Source organism: Bos grunniens, chromosome 1 (genome assembly GCF_055505025.1).
Source record: "Bos grunniens cultivar Pamir isolate PY7600 chromosome 1, Bosgru_T2T1.0, whole genome shotgun sequence".
In the NCBI taxonomy this organism is placed as follows: Eukaryota; Metazoa; Chordata; class Mammalia; order Artiodactyla; family Bovidae; genus Bos; species Bos grunniens.
In genome coordinates this window covers 100,833,896-100,859,181 of record NC_141165.1, presented here as the reverse complement: position 1 = coordinate 100,859,181, position 25,286 = coordinate 100,833,896, and the positions used below count along the sequence as shown (strand labels likewise).

The following is a 25,286-nucleotide window of genomic DNA, read 5'->3' as shown; positions in this document are numbered from 1 at the left end:
TGATGGAATTCCAGTTGAGCTATTCCAAATCCTGAAAGATGATGCTGTGAAAGTGCTACACTCAATATGCCAGCAAATTAGGAAAACTCAGCAGTGGCCACAGGACTGGAAAAGGTCAGTTTTCATTCCAATCCCAAAGAAAGGCAATGCCAAAGAATGCTCAAACTACCACACAATTGCACTCATCTCACACGCCAGCAAAGTAATGCTCAAAATTCTCCAAGCCAGGCTTCAATAGTACGTGAACCACGAACTTCCAGATGTTCAAGCTGGTTTTAGAAAAGGCAGAGGAACCAGAGATCAAATTGCCAACATCTGCTGGATCATAGAAAAAGCAAGAGAGTTCCAGGAAAACATCTATTTCTGCTTTATTGACTATGCCAAAGCCTTTGACTGTGTGGATCACAATAAACTGTGGAAAATTCTTCAAGAGATGGGAATACCAGACCACCTGACCTGCCTCTTGAGAAACCTGTATGCAGATCTGGAAGCAACATTTAGAACTGGACATGGAACAACAGACTGGTTCCAAATAGGAAAAGGAGTACGTCAAGGCTGTATATTGTCACCCTGCTTATTTAACTTCTATGCAGAGTACATCATGAGAAACGCTGAGCTGGAAGAAGCACAAGCTGGATTCAAGATTGCTGGGAGAAATATCAATAACCTCAGATATGCAGATGACACCACCCTTATGGCAGAAAGTGAAGAGGAACTCAAAAGCCTCTTGATAAAAGTGAAAGATGAGAGTGAAAATGTTGGCTTAAAGCTCAACATTCAGAAAATGAAGATCATGGCATCTGGTCCCATCACTTCATGGGAAATAGATGGGGAAACAGTGGAAACAGTGTCAGACTTTATTTTTCTGGGCTCCAAAATCACTACAGATGGTGACTGCAGCCATGAAATTAAAAGACGCTTACTCCTTGGAAGGAAAGTTATGACCATCCTAGATAGCATATTCAAAAGCAGAGACCTTACTTTGCCAATAAAGGTCCATCTAGTCAAGGCTGTGGTTTTTCCAGTCATGTATGGATGTGAGAGTTGGACTGTGAAGAAAGCTGAGTGCCAAAAAATTGATGCTTTTGAAGTGTGGTGTTGGAGAAGACTCTTGAGAGTCCCTTGGACTGCAAGGAGATCCAACCAGTCCATCCTAAAGGAGATCAGTCCTGGGTGTTCATTGGAAGGACTGATGCTAAAGCTGAAACTCCAATACTTTGGCCACCTCATGCGAAGAGTTGACTCATTGGAAAAGACCCTGATGCTGGGAGGGATTGGGGGCAGGAGGAGAAGGGGATGACAGAGGATGAGATGGCTAGATGGCATCACCGACTCGATGGACATGAGTTTGAGTAGACTCCGGGAGTTCGTGATGGACAGGGAGGCCTGGCGTGCTGCGATTCTTGGGGTCACAAAGAGTCGGACATGACTGAGCGACTGAACTGAACTGAATCTATATCATTCAACAACCAACACCCCTAAAATTATGATGGAAAGAGACTGTGATGACATGTCAGAAAAAGGTCTCATGTCATCAATTTGAATTTCAGGGCTTCCTTTGTTCCACTTTCTTTCCCAAAGGTTTCCCTGCCATGCCTCTTAAAAGCTGAACAAAGAGATCTCCAGCAGAGCCTCAGTTACCTCCCCACTGTTGGAGCACGCCACGCTGGCGGTTAAACTTTATTCATTATGTAGTGAGCTGCCTTGCATGTAACCCCCAGAGTATTTTATTACCATAATTTAATGGCAAGAAGTGTACAACCATTCAGTCACATTTCATTTACTCCATATGCAATTACATCCCAGCTCACAGGTTTGTGCCGGTACATTAGTGGCTATGGGTTTTGAAGGTACAGTGAATGAGAAGATTTCATCTACAATTTGGCAGTATTAGAATCTTAATGAGAAGGTAAGAAGAATATGTGACACTAGTAAAATATAAGACAACTGATATACAATTACGAGACGAAACTGCCTCAAATGTACTGTATGAAGAAACGCGTTTGTAAGCCATCAGTTGAAAAATAGTATATAGTCTAAACCTACATCCTGGGGCCCTTGGAAAAGAATGATCAAAATAAGAAGAGGTCAATTAAAGAATAATTCTATACAGGAAATGAGATTTTAAATCTGAGTCTCAGGAGAAAACTGGCACATAAATTGCTGAGCTGGAGGGAAGAATATCTCAGATGGGAAATACAGCAGAGTGAGGTTGGGAGTCTGATGCCAAACACAGGCCCCGGGCAAGCTGCTGCCCCTAAAATTCTGTAAAAGGAGTCCTGGTGTGCTAGGCCAACCCCCTACTGTAAACAGAAATTACCCCTCTAACCTTCAGGATCAGATTACTCAAGAGGCTCCTGAGGAAAGGCATAAAGCCCCTTTTGTAGAACGTGTCTTTTTTGCACATTCTCCAAGGCAGAGTGAAGAACGGCACTGTCCTTTCAACCCCTGACCCTCTGCCCAGGGGCCAGGAGCACAGGAAGTGGTCTGATGGGCCCTGTTGAAGGATCATGCAGCCTTCCGCCTCTCTTCTCACTGTCCATTTCACAGCCAGCTCTTCACCCTTATGGATGTTGGAGACCCTGGCCTTCCAAACAAGCCATTTACAATGCCAGCAGGAAATCCTCCCCAATCTCCCAGGCAATCTTCTTACGATGAGCCTGTGATTAACCTCATTAAGACATGTGTTTACCACAGACATCATTAGTAGTCAGTCAGACATTACTCAGAGCCATTAAACACAACGAGAACAACCATTAGTCTGTTCAGTGCACGGAGCCTGGCGCTCCCTTGCTCCAGGCCTTCCAGAGCAGTTAGGCTCCTTAGTCACCAGCTGAATGTGCCCCGGAAACAAGACCCACATTCAGAGTCTTGCCCTTGGGTGCCTGGAGGATTATGCTCTCAGGCCAGCTATCCAAGGATTGCAGTTCAGGGAATGTAAATACACAGGCTGGACATTCCCTTAGGAAAGAATCCCTGCCACCCAGGAGGAGAGAAAATACACTACTGACCTCGGTTCAATTCCTGGGTCAGCAAGATCTGCTGGAGAAGGGATGGGCTACCCACTCCAGGATTCTTGGGCTTCCCTTGTGGCTCAGCTGGTAAAGAATCTGCCTGCAATGCAGGAGACCTGGGTTCGATCCCTGGTTTGGGAAGTTCCCCTAAAGAAGGGGAAGGCTACCCACTCCAATATTCTGATCTAGAGAATTCCATGGACTATGCAGTCCATGGGGTCACAAAGAGTCGGACACGACTGAGCGACTTTCATTCACTCAGTCTGGAAACGTAAGCAGCAGAGCTCTGGACTGGAACAATCCCTGTCTCTCAGCTGCCTTCAGAAGCTAATTTATGCTGCGATGTAGCTTGCTAATTATTTTAGCAATACCGCTAGTATCACCACCATCCTGAGAGGTCCCAATGGAGACTCATCCCCTAATCGAAGTCTTCCCTGTCTTGTGCAGCTCCTGCTCTCCCTTCCTCACCTGGCAGGTTTCCTTCAGAATCAGCATACACAACTGAAAACCTGAGACCTCTCAGATTAGTTCAGTGTGTCTATCTCAACCCAAGGGCTCAGGGTCAATTCCGTGAACATAGGAGTCATAATTTACAGGATCAACCGCAGAGGTTCTCCACCTGGGGTCCAGCGATTCCCAAGGGCAGGGGGTCAGGATAGAATTGAAGAAGTCCGTGAATTTGGATGGTAAAAGCACTGCCTATGTACTTTCAGCCTCTAACTGAATGTCAGCATAACTGCTGATAGGAGTGTGGCTCATGAACTGCCCTCCTTTGTTCTGAATGTTTCAGGTTCTTATCTTCTATCACTGTCCCTTCTACAAGCAATACCCCTTCCTGTGGCCTGGAAAGAAGATCCCAGCGCCCTGGGCCAATACCACGAGTGTGCGCAAACTCATCCTATTCTTGGAGACCACGCTGAGTGAGCGCTCGCCCCATGGCTCCTTCCACGTGTCTCAAGCTATCCTCACACCCAGAGTGAAGACCATTGCCCGGGGCCTGGTTGGTGGCCTCAAGAACACACTGGTCCACAGGTAGGAATGAGCATCCTTCCTTCAAGTGAGGGTTAAAAAAAAAATCTCTTTATCTTGATTTTCTTCTGAATAAACAGCAGTAAAACTATATACTTTGAAGATTTAAAATAACAAAAATTCCAAAAGCATAGTATTTGAAAAAGCCGTGCACTTGAGGTGACCTGCATGAACCATAGCCAGAGGATCTCTAAATAAAATATTCTGTTAAAATACACATATTGTACCATGAATACTCTAAATTTCAATACAAAGGCAAAGCGCTTTCAGCCACCAGCAGTCTGCTCCTGTTCACATCGGGCTTGCAGTTCTGTCTTGTTCTTGCCCTGCCCTCGAAGCTGCCCAAGCACTCATGCTCTCATGAAGCATTAAATGAAGCTTCTGGGCCAGGTGCTAGTGATTCAGAGGTGGCCTACCCAGGATTTAGAGTGTGCTTCTCCCTTCCTTAGGACTTCCCTGGTGGCTCAGACGGTAGAGTGTCTGTCTACAATCTGAGAGACCTGGGTTCGATCCCTGGGTGGGGAAGATTCCCTGGAGAAGGAAATGGCAACCCACTCCAGTACTCTTGCCTTGAAAATCCCATGGATGGAGGAGCTTGGTGCAGGCTACTATCCATGGGGTCACAAAGAGTCAGGCACGACTGACCGACTTCACTTCTCCCTTCCTTAAGTGACAGTCCTAAGAAGCAGCTCAGGATACCACCCACCATGTCATAGCTTCAGATACATCCCTGGAGCAGAACTGATCCTGACTATACAGTTAGGCAGGAGAAGCTCCAGTTGTATTAAATGATGTTTTTTATCCTGGACACTGATAAATGATAGGCATTGTCAAGAAAAAGGATGGCTTTTATATACGTACAAGTATGTGTGTATGCCTATGCCTGTGTATAAATGCAGTGTTATAAATACATCTACCTAATAGGGCATCCCTTGCAGTCAGAGCTGAGAAAGTTAATATATTTGGGTAACAAGGGATATTTACAAGAATCACTTCGTTCCCAAGTTCTGTTCTAGGTGCTGAGTGCTGGTGTTCAGATAATGAAAGATCCACCCAAAAAATGTGTCCCTGTTTATCTGGTTAGTTTGGGTAGTGTGACTTCCTATAACAGGAGCTCATCTGGCAGTGGTTTGGATAACAACCTGAGAGCTCCTGATTGTGTTGGCCATGAGCAGAACTAAAAAACCCCTTTCTTCGTGGCTCTACTGTCTTCATTGAATTACCTGTGGTTAACTTGGGAAAGAGTTTCATAAACCAAGATTAGAACTATGAACTTTTCTTTGTATAGTATATGTTCACATATCCATATCATTTCCTTATGCCTTTGGTAAATTTGTAGAGTAATATTTATTTATTTATTTATTCAGTGATGAGTAGGAGCTAGATCCAGAGACACAAGATGAATAATCTAGTCTGTGCCCCCACAGATGTACATTCTGTAAGGAAAAATAAACATGTAAATTTCTGTGTAACACTGAAAAAAGTGAAATGAAAGCCGTGTCCAACTCTATGCAACCCCATGTACTGTAGCCCGCCAGGCTCCTCTGTCCGTGGGATTCTCTATGATGAAGTCTGTGCAGAGAGTTGTACTTACACAGGAGAGGAAGTCTTTAAAAATAAGGATTGTTTTATCTTATTAGCCCGATATATCTTAGCCCCCAGAGGAGGAAATGGCAACCCACTCCAGGATTCTTGCCTAGAAAATCCTATACACAGAGGAGCTTTGTGGGCTACAGTCTATGGGGTTGCAGAGTCAGACATGACTGAGCACACACTCATGTGTTCCCTGGAAATTCACATGTCAAAGTCGTAACCGCCAGTCCCTCAGAATGTGGCTGTATCTAGAGAAAGAAGCTTTAAGAGGTAGTTATTTTAAAGTGAGGCCTTTTGGGTGAGCCCTGATCCAATCTGACTGGTGTCCTCGTAAGAGGAGGAGATTAGGATATGCAGAGACCCTGGGGATGGGTGTGCACAGAGAACAGACCCTGTGAGGACACAGGGAGGTGGCTGTCTGCAGGTCAAGGAGACCAGCCTCAGCAGAAGCCAAACCTGCCGACACCTTGATCTCTGACTTCGGACCTCCAGAGCTGTGGGGAGATAAAGTTTTGGTGTTCAAACGTTTTCTTACAGCAGCCCTGATAAACTAATGCAATCCCTTTACAACAGGCTGCCTTTGACAAGTTTCCTGAGGACTCTGAGCTGTGGTTTTTCTCACCAGTTAAGTGGGGTTAGTAACACCACACAAGATTGTGGAGTGTTAACAGAAAAGTGCCTCCCACAGCGCCTGGCACAAAACAGGCCTGCCAAGCCCATCCCCACAATGGGCCAGCCTTGCTCTCAGTGGGTAGAAAGCCAGAGGGAGCTTTCTGAGCTGCTCTGCAGCCTGTGAGATTCAGCGCCTCACAGACCGTAAGCAGTATGTGGCTCAGCCGTCTGCACTGATCTCTTGGTAAAGAGGCCTTGGGGAAGGCTAAGAGTTAAGAAAATAAAGCAGCTCGTGCTCACAGTGGGTTCTGCATTCCCCTTTCTTTGTGCGCAATCCTGGTTATCTGATCCTTGCCCTGGGGAAGGCTGCCACGTGAACACAAAGGTGACACAGAGCTCTTTGTTGGCTCTGGCTTGAGTCAGCCGACCTGCCTCCACCAAACGCTTAATCCTCATTTCCCCGTGATGACCAGAAGGTGGCACCTGCATTTCATCCTTAAATACAGACAAGCGGGTGTTTTTTTTTTCCCAAGAAGGCTTGAATGCATCCGATTCTGTGCTGCTGTGGCCTTCATGTGGGCCACTCCTTGTTCCAGATCTCTGTCTCCAAAGCAAAACTGCATTTGTGACCCTCCCCTCTCAGGACATAGCATTTTGTGCTTTAGGAAAGTTTGCTACCTCCACCCTCAAATCTCTCTACCATTATGATTCCTTCTCCCAATACTTACATAGCGCTTATTATATCCCAGGCCCTCCTCTAAGCACTTTACACATATTACTTTATGTGCCAACTTTATTTGTGTTGTGTGTGCTGTGCCAAGTTGCTTCATGTGCGATTCTTTGCGACCCTATGGACTGTTGCCTACCAGGCTCCTCTGTCCATGGGATTCTCCAGGCAAGAATACTAGAGTAGATTGCCATGCCCTCCTCCAAGAAATCTACCTGACCCAGGGATCAAAGCTGCATTTCTCATGCATTGGCAGGCGGGTTCTTTACTACTAGCACCACCTGGGAAGCCTCCATGACTTTATTTAATTCCTCCCAAATCTGTATGAAGTATTATTATGGTCCCCATTTTACTGGGGAAGAGACTGAGCCACAGAGACTTTGAATATAGGTTATAGTCAAATCAAGGGTGTTACTAAGTCTTCAGGAGTCCCAGTTAAAAATGAAAGTACCCTTGTGATAGTGGCCTACCAAGTCTTATCAGCAATGAATCTAAAAATGCAAATCAATGTATGAGATGTGTTTTAGCCCATGGCTGATTGTAGAGTCCACTGAGCAAGGGAAGAGACCCAGAACTGATTATAGTTGTCAGGATAAAAGGGAAAGAAAGAGAAAGACAAAGCGCTGTGTGGCCTTGACCAGGTTGCCTGGGGGAGACTGAGAAGTCAGCTCTGTGCTCGGAAGAGGGAGGGCAGCTTCCCAGGAACACGGAGCAGAGACGGTGACAACCAAGGACGGTGTTACCAAAAGAAGAGAAATGGGGCCACTGAGAAATAAACGCAGTGTGTTTTCAGATTTTACGTAGAGAAAATCCTTCCTAAAAATACTCCAATCTCTTAACCAAACATCAGCCCTGGTTTGTGTCTTCCCTGCAGCATCTTCAACGTTGCAAGCATTTAGTGAGCTATTTTACCATAATGTAAAACTCGGTGCTTCGTTACCCGCCTCTATACCACTTACTGCTAATAGGAACTGTAACATTAAGCTGTCATCATGTGTTTACATCTCTGAATTGCGAGCTTCTTTGGACACAACATTCTGGCTTTCACATAGAAAGTCCTCAGATTATAACATGAGACTGACTGTAAGACAACTGTGAACAAGCACTGGTCTGTTAGGAAGCCACACGTACTGCTGTATCCATATGGCGAAAGTGAACCTTGACCCGTACTTCACACCACATATTAAAATTAACTTGAGATGGATCTTAGATCTAAACATAAAAGCTAAAATTATAAAACTGTTAGAAGAAAACAGGAAAATATCTTGTGACTTGGGAGCAGGCAGAAGTTTCTTAAGTTACAGAAACCATAAAAGAAAAAAAAAAGATAAACTCCATCAAAATTAAGGAATTCAGCTCACCAAAATAGGCCATTGAGAAAATGAATAAGCAAGCTACAGGGGAGGATAAAATATTCAAAAAGCATAGTATCCAGAATATATAAATAACTTCTACAGCTCAACAGTTGAAAGAAAAAGAGCAAAAGGGAGAATGGATAAAATAATTAAGTAGATACTTCTGAAAGAAGATATATAAATGGCTAGTAAGTACATGACAAACTGGTCAACATCATTAGTGATCAGAAAAATGCAAAGTGAAACACCATGAGGTAACTTTTCACACCCACTAGAATGACTAAAATTAAAAGAAACTGATAGCACCAAATCTGAGAGAGAATGTGAAGCAACCGGAACTCTCACACTTTGTTCATGGAATGTACAATGAAACAGTCTCTTTGGGAAAAGATCTGGAAGCTTCTTATAAAACCAAATGTAAATCTCACATATAATAAAACAACTTCACTCTTTGATATTTACCCAAGAAAAATGAAAATAAATGTCCATTAAAAAAAGACTTATGTAAAGATGACCATAACAGTTTTATTCATAATATCCAAAAACTGGAAACAGCCTGTTTACCCATCAATAAGAAAGTGGATAAATTGCAGCATACGCATACAGTGGAATATTATCAGGTGATTTAAAAAAAGAACAAGTTGCTGATGTGTGCACAGACACAGATGACTTTCAAAACCATAATGCTGAGTGAAAGAGCCTTACACACAAGAACAGAATGCATGGTTTATGTGTAGTTCTAGACCAGGCAAATTTAATCTGTGTTTAAAAGAAGGTCAGTATAAGTATTGCCTCTGGGAGAGTGGGGGCAGGGATTGATGGGGAATATGAATTCAGGAACTTTCTGGGATGCTGGTAATGTTCTCTACATTGAGATGGCTATGGGTTATGTATATACATTTGTCAAAACTCAACTAGTGTTCACTTAAGATTTGTGCATTTTATTGTGTACAAACTTTATGTCAAAAGAAAAATTGAAAAGAAATACTGAACCCTAGTTAATGATCTTCTTACTGAGGTATTGAGGGGAATGCTAGAGGTGCTAGTGGTAAAGAACCCACCTGCCAACGCAGAAGGCGTAAGAGATGCAGGTTCGATCCCTCGGTTGGGAAGATTCCCTGGAGGAGGGCATGGCCACCCACTCCAGGATTCTTGCCTGGAGAATCCCATAAACAGAGGAGCCTGGCAGGCTATAGCCCATAGGGTCGCAAAGAGTCAGACATGACTGAAGTGACAACTGAGCGACTGAGCATGCACTGAGCACGATGGACAGATATGTGGTAAACAATAGAGTAAAACGTTAGTGGTAGAACCTAGATGTTTGAGATGCTTCCTATAAGTTTATTTCAGTGTCGCAATATGTTTAAAGTTCTCATGATAAAAAAATTTCATGGTTAAAAAAATTAAAGAACCCTCCAATAATTACACTCTTGATCTTAATTTTTCAGGGTCCTGTTGACATTTTGTCTCTTTGGTGATTGAGGCAAATAATTTCCTCTTCCAGCACAGAAATTCTGAAAGTACAGGTGTCTGATGAAATAGACATCACTCTATCCCTCAAAGAGATTATTTAAGTAGACCAATTTGGAGGCAAGGGTGGGGGTTTGTGGTTTATACCTCTACTGACATGCTTCTGTTATATTAACAGAAATGTTATTTCTTTTTCTAAACACAATTCTCTGTCCTCTCTTGCCCCAATATTCTCCTGCATAGGAATCTTCCTGCCATCCTAGACTGGGTGAAGACTCAGAAGCCTGGAGCCATGGGGGTCAACATCATCACGTCTGACTTTGTAGACCTGGTGGACTTTGCCACGACAGTCATTGAATTGAATGACCTCCTACAGGAGGATAGAGCTTTGGTTAAATGCTGATTTAATTTTTATTTAACTTAATACTGAAGTTGTTGATCCAGGCTAGAGTTCTGAAGGGTTTCCTATTGAATGCCCCTGGGCAGTGATGGTGAAGTGAGTAAGAGGATGGGACATTTTTTTCCCCTCCTCACGAGGTTATTTGGATAAAATTATAGGGCTATTACTTGCATTTTTCCCAAATGAGACTTTTTAAAAACTTAAGTCCAAGGGAAGAAAGCATGTTTCTTATGGTTAAGGTCAGCATCTCCCTAATGGCATATGATGTTGCATATAATATGGGAATGGGGTCTCCAGCTTCCTTTGGGATGCTGGAGTGTCCCCTAATTGGCCCAGTTCCCTGTTGTCTTCCAGGATGCTGTATTTGAGCCAGAGAGAAGGCTGAAGCAGAAAGGCATTCCTGATCCAAAGGATGGCTCAAAGCAGATGTGGACTGCCTTGTGGGGTGGCTCATTCACCACCCTGGGGCTCTGAAGGGAGAAAGGTCAAGCACCAGTTTTCTCTAGGCGTGTTGAATGTCACCACTTCCTCCCCAAGAGTAAGATGTATCTATCGCCAAGGTATTTCAGCCACAAGCTGTTCTTGGCATGCTTGTGCTTGGTAATTGGTCACCTTCATTCTTCAGATAAACAGTGCATACTGTCCCTGGTATCGGAAAGATGTTTCCCACTTTTAAAACACTGATTCCTCTCCATTTCTTTGGCCCCTTCTTAAAACTGAAAGGAACAACACTGGTACATCTTTGCCATCTGAGGCCCAACAAGAGATAGACATGCATGTCTGTTGCATGCCATATTTCTTTGATCTAATTCTGTAGGTCTCCCCAAATTGGCTGCCGGGCAAGTGCCTGCATCATTTTGGCAAAGTCCTCTTTGGAGTGGGATCTTCCAGCCAGATTTTGGAATTGCATTTCACTGCTGTCTGTCTGGAACTTGAGTCTGCTCTGTGGGACTCAACATTAATGGAAGGCACCTTGTCCATGACATCATGGAGGCAGACACAGGATGCGTGGGAAAGTGCAATGGATTTAAGGAGGCTCCAAGTGGATGTGGAGCCATTCTGTAAATCCTTGAACACAAGACTACCTCGGGAACATTTAGGATGACGATATGTCATCCAGCGAGTAATACCCAGTGTCGGAACACTTCCGGTTTGTGTCTCGATTGTTCTACTCTCTGCAGGTTATTCTGAGCCTACTAATCACTGCAGGAGGGCTTTGAAACTCAAGAGGGGATTTTATTATTATTATCATTATTTTTTATTGATAAGAGGTGCTTAACTACAAAGAGCCCTCTTGTGTTTTATTTATTTATTTATTCATTTATGTATTTATAGATTAACTATCTTCAGTGCTTCTTACTTCAAGAGCACTCACCAAGGAGCTTCCTGAACTCTTCTCAGTAGGCCACATGGCCCTCAAGAGGACCGCACATCTCAGGACCGTGAGTGACTTCTGACTCTACTATAGAAGCTGTAGACATTCTGGTCCCCCCAGTCATGCTGGGGACAGTGTTCATGTGTAGGTGTGGTCCAGACCTGAGACGCCTCTACCAAGCCACACACTGGAGCAGAAGGTGAAATGGGTCCTAAGGATCTCTCGGTTCCGGAGGAAAACCCTCCAGAAGAGGGATGAAAAGGAAGGAAGTAGAAAGAATGCTGGGCACAGAAGTGTGAGCACTTGAGTACTCCTCACAACTCTCTGAGAATCCCTAAGGAAGTGCCAGCATCTGGATCCTTTAGGTGGAAAGATAACCTGGAATCCTGGACAGCTGTGTGCGTTTGTACAGATGGTTGGACACCCTCCCAGCAGCTTCTCCATCATGTTCTCTGATGCTCATCGCTGGATTTTGCATGCTGCCTGCAGTGGGGGTGTCCGAGCTGAGCTACTGAGAGCATATGCACCCCACCAATGCTTGGTCTTCCAGCCTTTGTTTTGCTTAGAGTAATTTAAGCCCCAGCCTTTAGCTTCCACAACTTGAGAGGTCACAACACAAACGCTTCTGGGAAAATATGGTTTAACTGTCCCTTCTCTTGGACTTGAATCTCTCTCCAAAGAGGTTTCTGGGATTTTGCTATTAATTTTTTAAGGCTTTCTGTGGAAAGGCCGAAGAAAGTGAGTGCCCTCGCTTTCTTAATCTTCCTTCAATTCTGGTATTAAACTTCAGTGATAAGCTCTGAAATTCCCTAGCCTACCCTCAGGGTTTTATTTGTGATGTCATTGTTTCATTTTGGTCTTGATCTTAGAACTTGGTCAACTGCTAAGGACTAGATCATTTCCTTTCTTTTAATACTTTGTTACTTGGCAAAGAGATATACGGAGGCAAGAGGAGAATTGTTCTGCTCTGTTTTATTTCAGCCTCAGCTTTGCCCAGGTGCTTGGTGCTATGAGGCCAGGTGTGTTGACAGGTATCTACACAGGATGCCAATGATACCCAAGGGCTGCTGACTATTCAGTGAAATGTTTACTTGATTTTTCCCTTTAGTGTTAAAATATATAGTTGCACTTCACTTGGGTTGTAACATTTAAGTGCACCTCAGTGTTCGCATGATAAAAAAGCACAGAAAACGGTACCAAGGTTGCATACATGGAGCCTTGCTCTTTGTGGAGGGGTAGATGCTCACTCCTTCATGCATGCATTTTGAAATTCTGCACAGGGAGTTCTAGGAGATAGGAGGAGGATTATTTACAGTTCATCCTTGATAAACACTCCTGAATTGGCAGAATTGCTGCCCTAAGACTCAGTTGCTTAATATATTGTAAAGGATGTGTGTGTTCTGCTCCTTGACCTCAAGTCAAGCAGGAGACTCAATGATGGGACCAACCGGAAAGAAACTTTAGGTCTATGACTCCTTCTGCCACTGCCAACAAGAAAAAAAAAAAATGGTGACCCAATCACATTTCTTTTTCTCACAAGTTCTGGGGACTTTTCAGGTCAAATAAGGCTATAGCATTCACTCAGGAGGAACTTCAAGATCAGAGAAAAAGCCACTTGACTGAGCCAAAGAGAGCTTTAGTTTCACAGGATTGGGGGCCACATTTATTCTGAAATGTATACTGAGTTTTTCTACAGTTCCCTAGACCACTTCCCACGTAGCCACACCGCCATGGCTTCATGCAAAGGTTACCGTCTACACGTGCTGCAGAAGGAAGATTACCACCCTTGTACACCCTCTGAGCAAGGCATTCAACTTAACTACTAAGAACCTGTAATTTGGGGGAAGCTAGCTGACTGTGGTTTGCAAAACAGCAGACGACATCTCCTGTCAGAGTAGAGCAGTGTTCAAAGGCTTGAACTTTGAGCCCTTTAGAGGTACCCCTGTGGTTTCATGGGTGCAGAAGGTATTCTTAGGACTAGAGGGCAAGGTCAAGATGGAATTAATGGAAGGGCATGAACAATTATTGAGGATTAAATTTTAAATTAATGGCAGATCTAAGAGGGTTATGCCAAAAATTATATATTTGCTGTATTAGATGCTATAGTAACTAAGTTTAAGTTTCCTCCTCAGCACTGAGTCCAGACCCTTGAATTCTTAAGAACAGTTAAGCCACAGCCCAAACCCAGGATTTTATATAAACTCAAAACAAAAGCACGAGAGCTAAACCCAGGTAATGATTGTTCTTAAGAGTCCTGCTTCTAACATGACCTTATATTCGCATCAAACACATTATCTTTCTGTTCAAGAAGACAATGTAGTGGAGCATTCTGGAATTTAATGATTTTCTACTTTCGCTTTTTTCCGAATCTTACAGTAAGAAAGTGCTGCCCACAGAGATGTTATTATTACATACAACCCAGCTGGGAGGCTTAGTGCCAAACTAAAGGTGGAGAAACAGAAGAGATTAAGATGGAGATTAAACTGCTGCTTTTTCTAGGAAGCCAAAGTCCTACACAAATTTATACCATCTTACAGAATCTGTTCATGCTACAGCTAAAGTTTTTGTAATGTTCTTCATTGGCTGATTGCAGATTTTTACTGTTAGGTTCCGAGGGCAACAGAATGAGCTAATGATCAGGGCATGGCCATGAGAAACCACTCCCTCCCCCACCCCCCACCTTGCAGAGCAAAGAAGCACTTCTGTGCTCAATCTGCACAGATTGGTTCTTTCATCCGGGATAAAGATGCTGTCTGCAGTTTTGCAAACCACAGTCGACTAGCTCCCCCCAAATATCAGGTCCTTAATAATTAGGTTGAATGCCTATGCTCAGAGGGTGCACAGGGGTGGTAATCTTCCTTGTTTGGCATGTGTAGAGAAATGCTACCTGGGTTCATTTCTCAAGAGAGTGGCTTAGGATGACAGACCCTGTCCATCAGTAGCACCTTTAGTGACCTGTAAGATGAGATGAGTGAGACTGAAAGAAATACCTGAGCTAGTGAGCTGAGCTTTCCTAAATACACACTAAAACAGTCATGTTATGCCAAAAGGGAGTGAATAGAAGTTGATAACATTAAATGCGCAGACCGATAGAAAATTTACTTTGTGTGGCAGAGAAATGTCTGTCCCCTAACAGACATACTCGAAATTCCACTGACTTCCCTCTTCCTCATACTGCCTCCTAGTATTTGCCACCAGAGCTTTGTCACTCACAGATGTTGCCTTGGGACACACAGGAGTGACCTGACTGGGTGATAAGTGGTTTAGCTAGAAACTTTACCTTTCATTCCAAACACAGCTCTTAACTGTTCCGAGAGCTCCACTGTCTCCTTATCCCCTGGCTTCCCCAGCTTCTTACAAGAAATAGAGATGCTAACGGCACTGTCATTACTGAATTGGTCCTAAACCAGAGGAATACAATACAAAATGCTATTGACGCTGTTGAAATAGCACAGTCTTAAGACACTGTAAAAATACTCTACGATAACTCTATCCTGCAGTGGATATAATATTCTAGTCTTTACTCCAACAAAACTTGTTCTTAGGATTCTCAAATTTGTTTCTAAGCCACATAGTTTGGATAAAATCTTCTCTTCACTGGAAATTCGATCTCACAGTCTACTGAGGCTTTCCATCAATAATATAGAGGCATTCTCCATCTCTTTCCCTCTCATCTCATATATACCACTGCTTCCTCTTGTCTCCTGGTCATCCTCAATCAACTGTTGATTACTGTGGATGCTGGCAAAACTTACAATAAAAAGCACATACATTCAGCAATGTGCAAATGCTCTCTGACCACAGTGGCTTTTGCACCTTATTCTCCTCCAATGCATTCTTCTGCACCCCTACTGCCACCCCATCACTAGAACTTGACTTGACTGGAACTCAGAACTGGGGCCAGTATGCTTCATTCAGATAGTTGGGGCTTGCTCATAAGCTTTGAGCCCAACGAGAAGCACAGCACTTTGAAAAGTCAGATAGGCCTTCCGTAGCTTTGTACATTTGCAGTTTTACACTTGTTACTAGTTTAGAGCACTAATAACACTTCAATCATAAATCTATGGTATCAATATGATAAACCTTAGAACATATTCTAGAAACAGTGGTACCTTGCTGCTATTATACTTACTAAATTCCTGATAGTAATAAGTATTACATACAGATGATGTATGGCATTATTTGTATTGTGTATATGCCAAATGTAATACTTAACCTCACTGACTAGAAAATACAGAGATTGTCATAGCGAAAATAAGTCTTGGTCAATTCAGATGATAATGTGAATCTGGTAAATTCTCTATTATATAATATATTTTGTCCTCTATGCTTGTTTTATATGACAATGCATGCTGTTTGCTAAGTAAAAAATAATAATGTTATACCAATTTTAAGGTTAGAAAATTTTGCATATGTGCTTCTTGACATTCTGAAATGTATTTTGTGGCATAATTATCTTATTCATATGCATTTCACGTGGCTTTTTCCCCCCTAGGAAATAATTGTTCAAATATATCTCTCTCGTCTTTCTTGTAACCTGGATCAAACTGTTTAATTCAACCTAAGACATTGTAAAGCCAGATTACCTCATTTTAACTGTGAAAAAAAGTTTAATAGGTATGATGACATGCTGTTTTTTCTTGTGTTTTATTTGAACTACCTAAATAGGCTTAAACCTCAGAATAAATATAAAACTCTGGCAGGCACTTTCCCTTCATTGGTGTGCACAATTTATTATTGGTTCACTTCTAATTTTGTTTTAAAAAGTTATAGACTCAGCATCAAGAAAATACCTGATTATAGTATATTAGATGAAGACCTTTTCAGCCTTGTCTCACACATACTGAAATTAACCGCACGTGCCTGGGATTCCCGAAATGAGCCTTGCATGAAATGTACACAGCCTTGTCACCCATGCTTTTCCAAGCTTCCCCCTCAGCACTTCAGCTATTTCTACAAGGCTTAGGCTCAGTCCTCTTGACATTCGTGCCCTCATGTGACTAACACCTCTGTCCCATGTTACTCTGAGTGGTTGCCAAATGCCCAGAAATAGAACAATGAAGAGATCATGTGTTTGTGCAGCAAAGAATAAATAAAAGTGGGCCTACAGTTTCTGTTGGCAGTAAAGACTTTAGTAATTCCCTCATTCATAATTCTTCTTCATAGTGTACCTGAGGCCACTGAGTTTTGGTGACTTTCTCTTTTTGCCCTCTCCCCCTACAAAAAGAATAGGTTGGATGAAAGTCCTGTTTATAAGTTTAACAGAGATCAAATTTAATTCTAAGTAATCATTTCTTGAAGTTGAATTTTAGGACAGGTAATTCGGGATAATTCTATTTCTATTCAAGTTATCACAACAGTTAAAGAAAATAGTCATATTCAGAATTTTCTGCCTGTGCTTTTAGTGATTCTTGAGTAAACCTACCATACTATACTTTGGTTGGCTTTGATAAGCACCATTTCCAGTCACCCCATTTGATTTTAATAAAACATGACAGAATGTAGACAGGACTGGGTCCAAACAGAAGCGAAGCAGGTATCACCTGCACGAATGAGTGAGCTCAGTCCCACAGTGGTGTCTGACTCTTTGTAGCCCACCAGGTTCCTCTGCCCATGGAATTTTCCAGACACGAATACTGGAGTGGGTTGCCATTTCCGACTCCAGGCTATCTTCTTGACCCAGGGATCGAACCCATGTCTCTTTCATCTCCTGCATCAGCAAGCGGTTTCTTTAACATTAGCACCATCTGGGAAGCCCGTAACCTGCGTGGTGAAAGTGCAATGGTTCTGCCGGTCTAACTCAATTTCTGAACATATACTTGCATTGAAACATTGCCCCATTGATAATGGAAACATTGTATTATGTATGAACCCTTTATTATCTAATCACAATTTATCATATTACTGCTGGGTTATAAATATTTTATTTAGCCCAGAAACTGAGAACGGCATTTCAGAGATGCATAGACATGGGTTTCTATCTCAACTCAATCACACTGTGGCCATGTGATCTTAGGCAAACTAATATATCTAAATATATAGAATATAGGACTAACAATATGTACTACAAAGGGTTATTGAGAAGGCCAAATAAGAAAATATGTGAAGAGCATCTAGCACAGAGTCTGGCATGTAGTAAATACTTTAGCTATTAGTCTTAGTGCTAGGGTGGGGACTTTGCATCGACCCCTCCAAAGAGCACTGAGCACAGCCTTTTCTGCATAGTTGACTGCTAGCCATTGTGTCCACTGGTAAATGATTTAACAAAAACCAGTTAATGAAAGAGAAAGCAGATAAATTCAGACCATGTTGCACAATGACTGGACCAAATATGCATTGCTCAGAGAGTAGGATTCACATCACTGGTGGTCTGTAAAATGATGCAAGGAGGAAAGTGGCCATACCCTAATTAACATTAATATCGTTAATCACTTAACCATTCTGATCAGTTGAGGGGAAGGTCTCAGCTTAGTGACAAAAATTTCTTTGACGCTTGTTTATTCAGCAAAAACAAAACAAAAAGGTGATAGTATCTGTGAAGTGTTAGTTGCTCAATCATGTCCAACTCTTTGCGACCCCGTGGACTGTAGCCTGCCAGGCTCCTCTAATCCATGGAATTCTCCAGGCAAGAATACTGGAGTGGGTTGACATGCCTTCTTCCAGGGGATCTTCCTGACCCAGGGGTTGAACCCTGGTCTCCTACACTGCAGGTAGATTCTTTACCATCCAGGTAAGCAAATATTAAATATCATTTTGTTTCTATTGTATTTATCTTTTTTAAGTTTTTTTGTATTGTATTTATTTTTGTGGTTGCCTTCTCTTTGTACCAAGTGATCAGGGTTTTTCAAAAGGGATATAAAATTCCCTTTCAAATTAAATTTACATTTTTAAAAGAGTCCACTGTGAAAAAGCTATTGGAATGACCTAAATTTATGTTCTTTCCCAAGCTGAAAAAAACTTATAATTGATTCTACCACACTTTAGCCAAGAATTGGGTTTGGCTGGGCTCTTTTTGGTTGAACATCTTTAACTCACTAACTAACTATATAAATAAACTGCTATTTGAGATAGGAAATCACCTCTTTTTTTCATAAGGGAACTTTCTTCATGTTTCCTGCAGAAGTCTGTGCTCAGACTATCCTCTCGCCACATTGTCCAGGGTAGCAGTTTAAACTCAGGAGAGAAAGGTTTGGGGGTCACTCAGTTCCAGGGACAGCTGTACCCAGTTAGCGCTCAATGCAGAGACCAAACACCATTCCTCCAACTTGGAAAGTGTTTCCTTTTCTGTGTCTTCCTGAACTTGAGATGCCTGAGTATCCTGGATTTTTGCTGTGGATTTTCCCCTGCCCTGCCCCAAAGGAATTCTTCTTGTTCTTTGTTTACCCCTCTGCAGATCCACTCACTATGACTAAAGGAGTGTTATTATCTTTAAGACTTGAAACCTTTCATTCTCAGGATGGAGGGTTGCAATGGAGGGATCATGGCCAAAACCCATGTGCCTCAAACCTCACCCAGGATAGATGGCCTGGATGAGCGCCAGTAAACCAAAGTGCTACTCAGTCCAGGATGTTTGCACAGCTGGGCAGTGTTTGGGGATAGGATGGATGGAGAAGGAGGACCCAGAAGTGTCAGCCTCTGTCCAGTAGCATCATCCCATCCAGAGAAGCCTTGGGCCAGCACATGGCTTTAATCTAAGGGGTCTAAAGAACAAGATTTATCCTGTGGAGAAAGGCCCTGAAAAGCCGAGCTCTTGGTGAGCAGGGAGGCCACTGAAAGTGCTTCTTTGTTTAACCTGAGAATATCTCTGCTTTTTTGGCCTAAAGACTTTCCTCCCTGATGCCCAGTGGGTGTTTTCTCAATCAGGGCCCAGAGAGTTTCATTTCATGGTCTCTGTGAAATGTGATATTAGATTGCCTTTTACAAAAGTATCCCCCACCAGCAGCCAGTGGGTGTAGAAATAACTTGCCACACATCAGAAAAGATTGAGAGAAATGTGACGATGATATTTATGACTGAGATTTTAGAATCTTATGACTTTAGATGTGGAAAGGACCAAAGAGCATTTGTCCCAGTGCTAATGTTACAGGAGAGAAAACAAAACCATAGAGAGAGCCACCTGGCCTAGGGCAGAGTTGGCAGCAGAATCTAGTCTCTGAGCCCTTTTCCATCATTTTTCAACTGCCCCCCTGAGTGCCTAATGTGCAGGAAAGAACTAGAACTCATGAGCTGCCATTTCAAGCAGGTAGATCATGGTGATAAAAAGCATTCGTATGTGGAATGGGATGCTAAGTGAGCGAGTGAGCATCGTGAAGAGCATTTCTGAGAGAATCTGTATTCATTTCATATTGCTATTATAACAAATTACCACCAACTTAATGGCTTGTGTGCCGTGTACTAACTCACTTCAGTCGTGTTCAACTCTCCACGACCCTATGCACTGTAGTCCGCGAGGCTTCTGTGTCCATGGGATTCTCCAGGCAAGAATACTGGAACAATTGCCATGCCCTCCTCCAGGGGATCTTCCCGATCCAGGGATGGAACCTGCATCTCTTATATCTCCTACATTGGCAGGCAAGTTCTTTACCACTAGTGCCTAGGAAGCCCTAAAATCCTGACTAGACACCTATTCATTGCCTGACCATTACCCCTTTGAGCCTCTGTCCCTTCATCCATAAAAAAAGAATAAAATCTCAAGGTTATATTTATGAGGATTTGTGGCAATATATGTAAAATGACTAAACTATAGTACACCCTCAGTAAATGATAGCCATATTTGTTCAAGGTACTTCCAGATGATTCTCCCTGGACAGGAGTTCAATAAAAGACATTTCCTTATTAAATTTCAAAAAATTGATTAAGTGACCTCCAAATTCCCTTCTGACATTGCTAAAATAAAAAGGAATGAAATAAAAGGGATTTTCCTCCCAGATATGATTGTCCTGTCTACTTCATAGATCCACCTGTAAGATATTTGCTTATCTAGATTGTTAAATAGCTAACAGATCCTGTCTTTTGCCCCCTGTAGTGCTGCTGACTGTCACTCAGATCTCTGGTTGGGTTTGAGCAGAACTGAGAGTCTGACCTGGTATGTAATGATTGGCCAGTCAGGGCAGCTGAGACCAGGACGGGCTCCCGCCTTCATATCTGTCAACATACCTGGCTGCAAGCAAGTTACTGCTCGTGACCACTGTCTGCAGGAGCCAGAGAGGCCAGGAAAGGAAATGGAGGGGAACATCTAAATTTTGTGCTTGGAGGGAATGTAAAAGCCTGTGTCCATTCTTCTTCCGAACATCCCAAAATCTTCCACAAAGATTACAGCAGTTGCAGGCCACCGCTGCTGAATCAGGAAGGAAGCCGAGGGAAGAAACCAGATTGAGAAGCAGCAATCAAGGTAGGTGCTCTGTCTGCTCACGGGCATTTCTCTGAAGATCACAAAGCTAACACTTGACCCAACCTCGTAGCCAGAGCATCTCATGATGTTCTGCTGAAGATGTGGTCAGGGTGTGTGTGTATTGGGCTAGTCCAATCATTTGTCCACTAACGTGTTCTGAAGAATGGGCTGTAATTTTCTTCCAGGTTCTCTCTCCTTTGAAAATTGAGAGTTGCTCGACATATTTCAAAAGACTTTTAATCTTTCATTATAAAAAAAATCCTATTTATTGAAATTTATTGAAATTCTTTCAGTGGTCATGGCTTTGTTCCAGAATTTTGCTTGTGTGGATTGAAGATACACCAGAGAGGACAGTTAGCAATTATTCTGAGGAACACACTGTCCATGCAGAGGACTGTCAACTTCAAATAACAAGGTCTCTCAGGAAGCCCTGTGCTCTTCTCTGCTCTGGAACCTAGGGAGTTAAAAGTCTTGAAATTGCTGGAGCAGAATCAAGCTTATTTACCTAAGCTGATCACCCCAGGCAGCAGGTCAATCATTTACTGATACCAAGCTGTTTCCTACCTTTGACGAAGGATCGCTAAAGCCCTTGCTTGATTCTCTCTAAAGAATAGACACAAGGCAACATAGAAGGTATCTTTCTCTGAAGCTATAGCCTGTATTCTTTCCAGACCAGAGCACATTTTTATCCTGCCCCGAGCAGTAGATGTCACAGGGCCCTTCCCAGCTCTATAATGAACAAATGTGAAAAAGATTCACACACAAATTGGATATCTAGTACCACCTCAGATATAGGAGCTTGTGGCTGTGGAGAAGCGTCTCCTGCTGCTGGAGGTTTAATAGGAGAAAACAGACTAGCTGTAGAATAAGTTGTTCTAGCAAGGGACTGAGGTTGTTGCATAATTCTCAAAAAACATGGAATTTTCCCCTCCAAGTACACATTCTGGAAATATGCTATTTTTAGTGAGCGTAATCTGCTCTTCTTCAGGTCTCGTCTTAGAAACATCATCCTGTTGTCACTGCGTATGTCTGGCAGTTTCTGTGATATGGTTCCTGGTTCTTATAATTATTAGAAACCTGGTGATAAGGAGGCCCTATTTTTTTTTTTTTTTTTTTTTGAACTGCCTTTGGGGAAGGAGTTTGGCCACGTGTGAGACCAGGTAATGTTTGATACTACTTTTGTCAATCATTCACGGGACTGGAATGGTCCCCTTGTGAGGCTGGTGACCACAGGTTTTAAGTGGCTCCTGAGGTTAACTCGAGGCAGGAGTTGAGGCCATTGAGAGTGCAGCCCAGGCAGAAACCCCGTGTGTGATTTTGGATGAATCTGGGGCTAACTCCTGGGAATGTTCTGGACGAATTATGAGAAACTGATAGATTTCTGTGACAATATTATGCTCAGTAAAATGTGAAGTGCACATCTGGCCAGTTTCCAGAACTCTTAGAGATAATGATGGAGGTGGTTTGAAAGAGGGAGAAGGCTGTCAGCACTTCAGATGCTTTGGCCAGATTCACCCACAGTCCTGTAGGTTGCGTGTCCCACACTAGGTCTTACCTGTGCTTGAGACCAAAATGCTGGTGGCCCCTTGAGAGTACACCCAGCTTTTCTTCCCACTTCATGCATATTGGATATATTAAGTGGTGGAAGATTATTCTTGAGACTGACTAGATTGTATAGACAGTATTACTCCTTTGACATGTCAGGAGTTAGAACTCAGAAGATAATTATTTTGCCCAAGTTCAGTCAGTCAGAGGCTGAGCCAGGGTTCTACTCACTTTTGCCTCATTCCCAACCCACTGCGTTCCCCAAGTGGTCATGGAATTAAGCACATGCAGGAGCTTAAACTGGGGGGAGTCACTGAGGAAAGCAAGCTGACTAACAAAGTCAGAGGTTCTTCATTGGCCCTTGGATGTGCCATGTCCCCGGACCATTGGATACCACTATAACCAAAAGGCCAGCATTGACTGGACCTTCTTTGAGGGAAGGTAAGGGGAGGAGTGGGTGAGGAGCAAAGGGAAGTGTTTCCACTCCTAGTGGCAATCACTGGAGTCCTGAATACATCCTAAAGAAACCTAGGCAATTCTCAGGCTAGATCTCTGCCCCTTTCTCTTCCAGAGATTCATGAGCCCCAACCAAAGTACAACATCAGCACCATTTCCAGAGAAAGAAATTACACCATCTTAATCTTTCTCTGGTAACTCAAGGATTTAATTACTATCTCACTTTACCTCGCTAATATCCACTCAACTGAACCCAAGGAATGTAGACAGAATGAGGCTTGCACTATTTTTTCAGATACATCCTAAAAATTAAATTAGCCATCTGGCAGACATTCCAAAGCAGCCACAATTCCTCAGCATTTATAAGATCAAGGTAAAGAAATGCCATCATGAGATGTGGTTGGTTAACTAAGAGTTTCTTTACTGACCTGCCTCATACATACCTAACCGTGTGACAGCAAAGGCATTGAAAACAGGGATTGCATCACCACGTCCACTGAACGCCCTTTTCTAATGCATCTGGCCCCACATGAACTCTGCTCACATACTGTCATTTTTGCCAACTAAACATTAGGATAAAGAGAAAAGTTGAGCTGAAATAGAGGGACAAATAGCAACATTTCACCTCTATCTGGTACTTCTTAGGACCAAGAATTGAACTATTGCTTTTATCTTTTTTTTCTTTTCCATTTAATCCGTTTAACAAATTTACATGCTTGCTCAAGTCACAGAGCTAGTGAGAGGAGGTAAAATTTAAGTTGGAGTCTGTCTGACTCCAAAACTCATGTTCTCTACACTCTGTTCTGGGAAAAATACCCACCAAATAGCTATACTATCTGTATTTTAAGTGTAAAAGACGCGGGAGTCCTCTCTAAATTCTTTGCTTGGATTCTCAGAGTACATATTTATGGCACCACCACCTCCATCGTGTATTTGATCCTGTACAGGCATAAAAATCAATATCACAGTGGTTTTCCTCCCTTCCAGAAAAGTAACTACAACACATGCACATTAACAATTGACCACATGTTAGTCCATTAATCTCTTTCTGAAACTGTGAGAGAAAATTGTTTCTCTTTCCTGGTTCACAAACATTGTTTAGTTTGTTTGATTTTAATGTAACACACAAATTTTTATGTGTTATACCAGGAATTTTTTTGAAGTTTATTTCTGCAGTCAAATTTCTGTCTTTGAGAAAGCTAAGTATGTCAAAACTTTCCAGTATGGTTTTATTTAATCTTCATAAGAGCCCTGTAAGAGGAGAGTCATTTTCCGATGATATCCTTTGAGATAAGGAACCTGAGACTCATTCAAGGTGAGTGCCCTTCTCAATATCACTCAGCAGGCAAGTCCCAGACAGCTTGGGACTCCAAATTCTTTGTTCTTTTTTTTTTTTTCCTTCTTTTACCCAAACAGTTCTCTGGATTCCTAGGGCTTACAAATGGTAGGAATGGGATACACAGCTATTTTCAGAAATTAAAAATGCTGAATGACTACACAGCCTGTTCCTAGGCTGCAGAGACCCACTCAGAAAGTGACTGCTTGGGGCTAGGGTCACTGTGGTAGTGTTGTTATTCTAATTCGATTTTCATTGAGTATTGGAAAGAAGACACTAATTGTTACTTAATAAAGTCTGCCTCTAAGGCAAAAACCTTTCAAACCCATATGTCTATGAGCAAAGTAAGATCTCAAAAAATTCTCACTGAGAGAAGCAAGTGGTAACAACTCACTGTCCCTTAATCTATTCCGTGCCTGTGGGACAGTGTACATGTGTATGGCCCACAGAGCCCCCGTGGTGTCTCTTGATGTACACCATTCCTTTCTTGGTTAACTCCATGACCAGGTGGATGTCTCATGGGTCAAGCAGTTGCCAAATGACAGGAAACCTAAGGGGACTTCCCTGGTGGCTCAGATGATAAAGAATCTGCCGGAAATGCAGGAAACCTGGGTTCGATCCCTGGGTCGGGAAGATCCCCTGGAGAAGGAAATGGCTACCTATTCTAGTATCCTTGCCTGGAGAATGCTATGGACAGAGGAGCCTGGTGGGCTACAGTATTCCTCTCAATGAGTCAGACACTATTGAGCAACTAACACATACACACATACAGGAAACCTAAGGAGGTCCTCCTACAGGTTGAAACTCCATCCTTAGTCCCAGTACCTATAGAAGCCAATTAAAGTTACAGGAGGAATTCTTGTGCCTATAACTTCATTTCAGTCCTAAAATGCTCTGAAGAGTCAGAAAGCCCTGTATCAGCTGTGAATCTGCAAAGGAGCTAATCATTTTTTATTCCTAATGTTTTCCTGGGAACTGCTCCT

The 25,286-nt window shown here is 42.7% G+C and overlaps 2 protein-coding genes across 19 annotated transcripts in view; both read left to right on the top strand.

The window, feature by feature from the left end:
- The window catches only part of PLCXD2 (phosphatidylinositol specific phospholipase C X domain containing 2), a 57,981-nt gene extending 41,689 nt beyond the window's left edge, over positions 1-16,292 (top strand). For 4 of the 7 annotated variants that reach the window (XM_086407242.1, XM_086407221.1, XM_086407247.1 and 1 more), the window contains 3 exons: positions 3,805-4,046; positions 10,044-10,191; positions 11,536-16,292. In XM_086407242.1, the coding sequence (XP_086263368.1) occupies positions 3,805-4,046; positions 10,044-10,191; positions 11,536-11,604 (459 nt within the window). In that variant the 3' untranslated portion in view covers positions 11,605-16,292. Of the gene's footprint in view, positions 1-3,804; positions 4,047-10,043; positions 10,761-11,535 lie in introns of all 7 variants that reach the window. The other 3 variants (XM_086407248.1, XM_086407232.1, XM_086407254.1) reach the window with 1 other exon arrangement.
- A 4,308-nt stretch (positions 16,293-20,600) lies between these two features.
- Positions 20,601-25,286, top strand: part of PHLDB2 (pleckstrin homology like domain family B member 2) — a 241,188-nt gene continuing 236,502 nt past the window's right edge. For all 12 annotated transcript variants that reach the window (XR_015165935.1, XR_015165931.1, XR_015165849.1 and 9 more), the window contains exon 1: positions 20,601-20,966. The gene's annotated coding sequence lies outside the window, so the exon portion shown is untranslated. The remainder of the gene's footprint in view (positions 20,967-25,286) is intronic.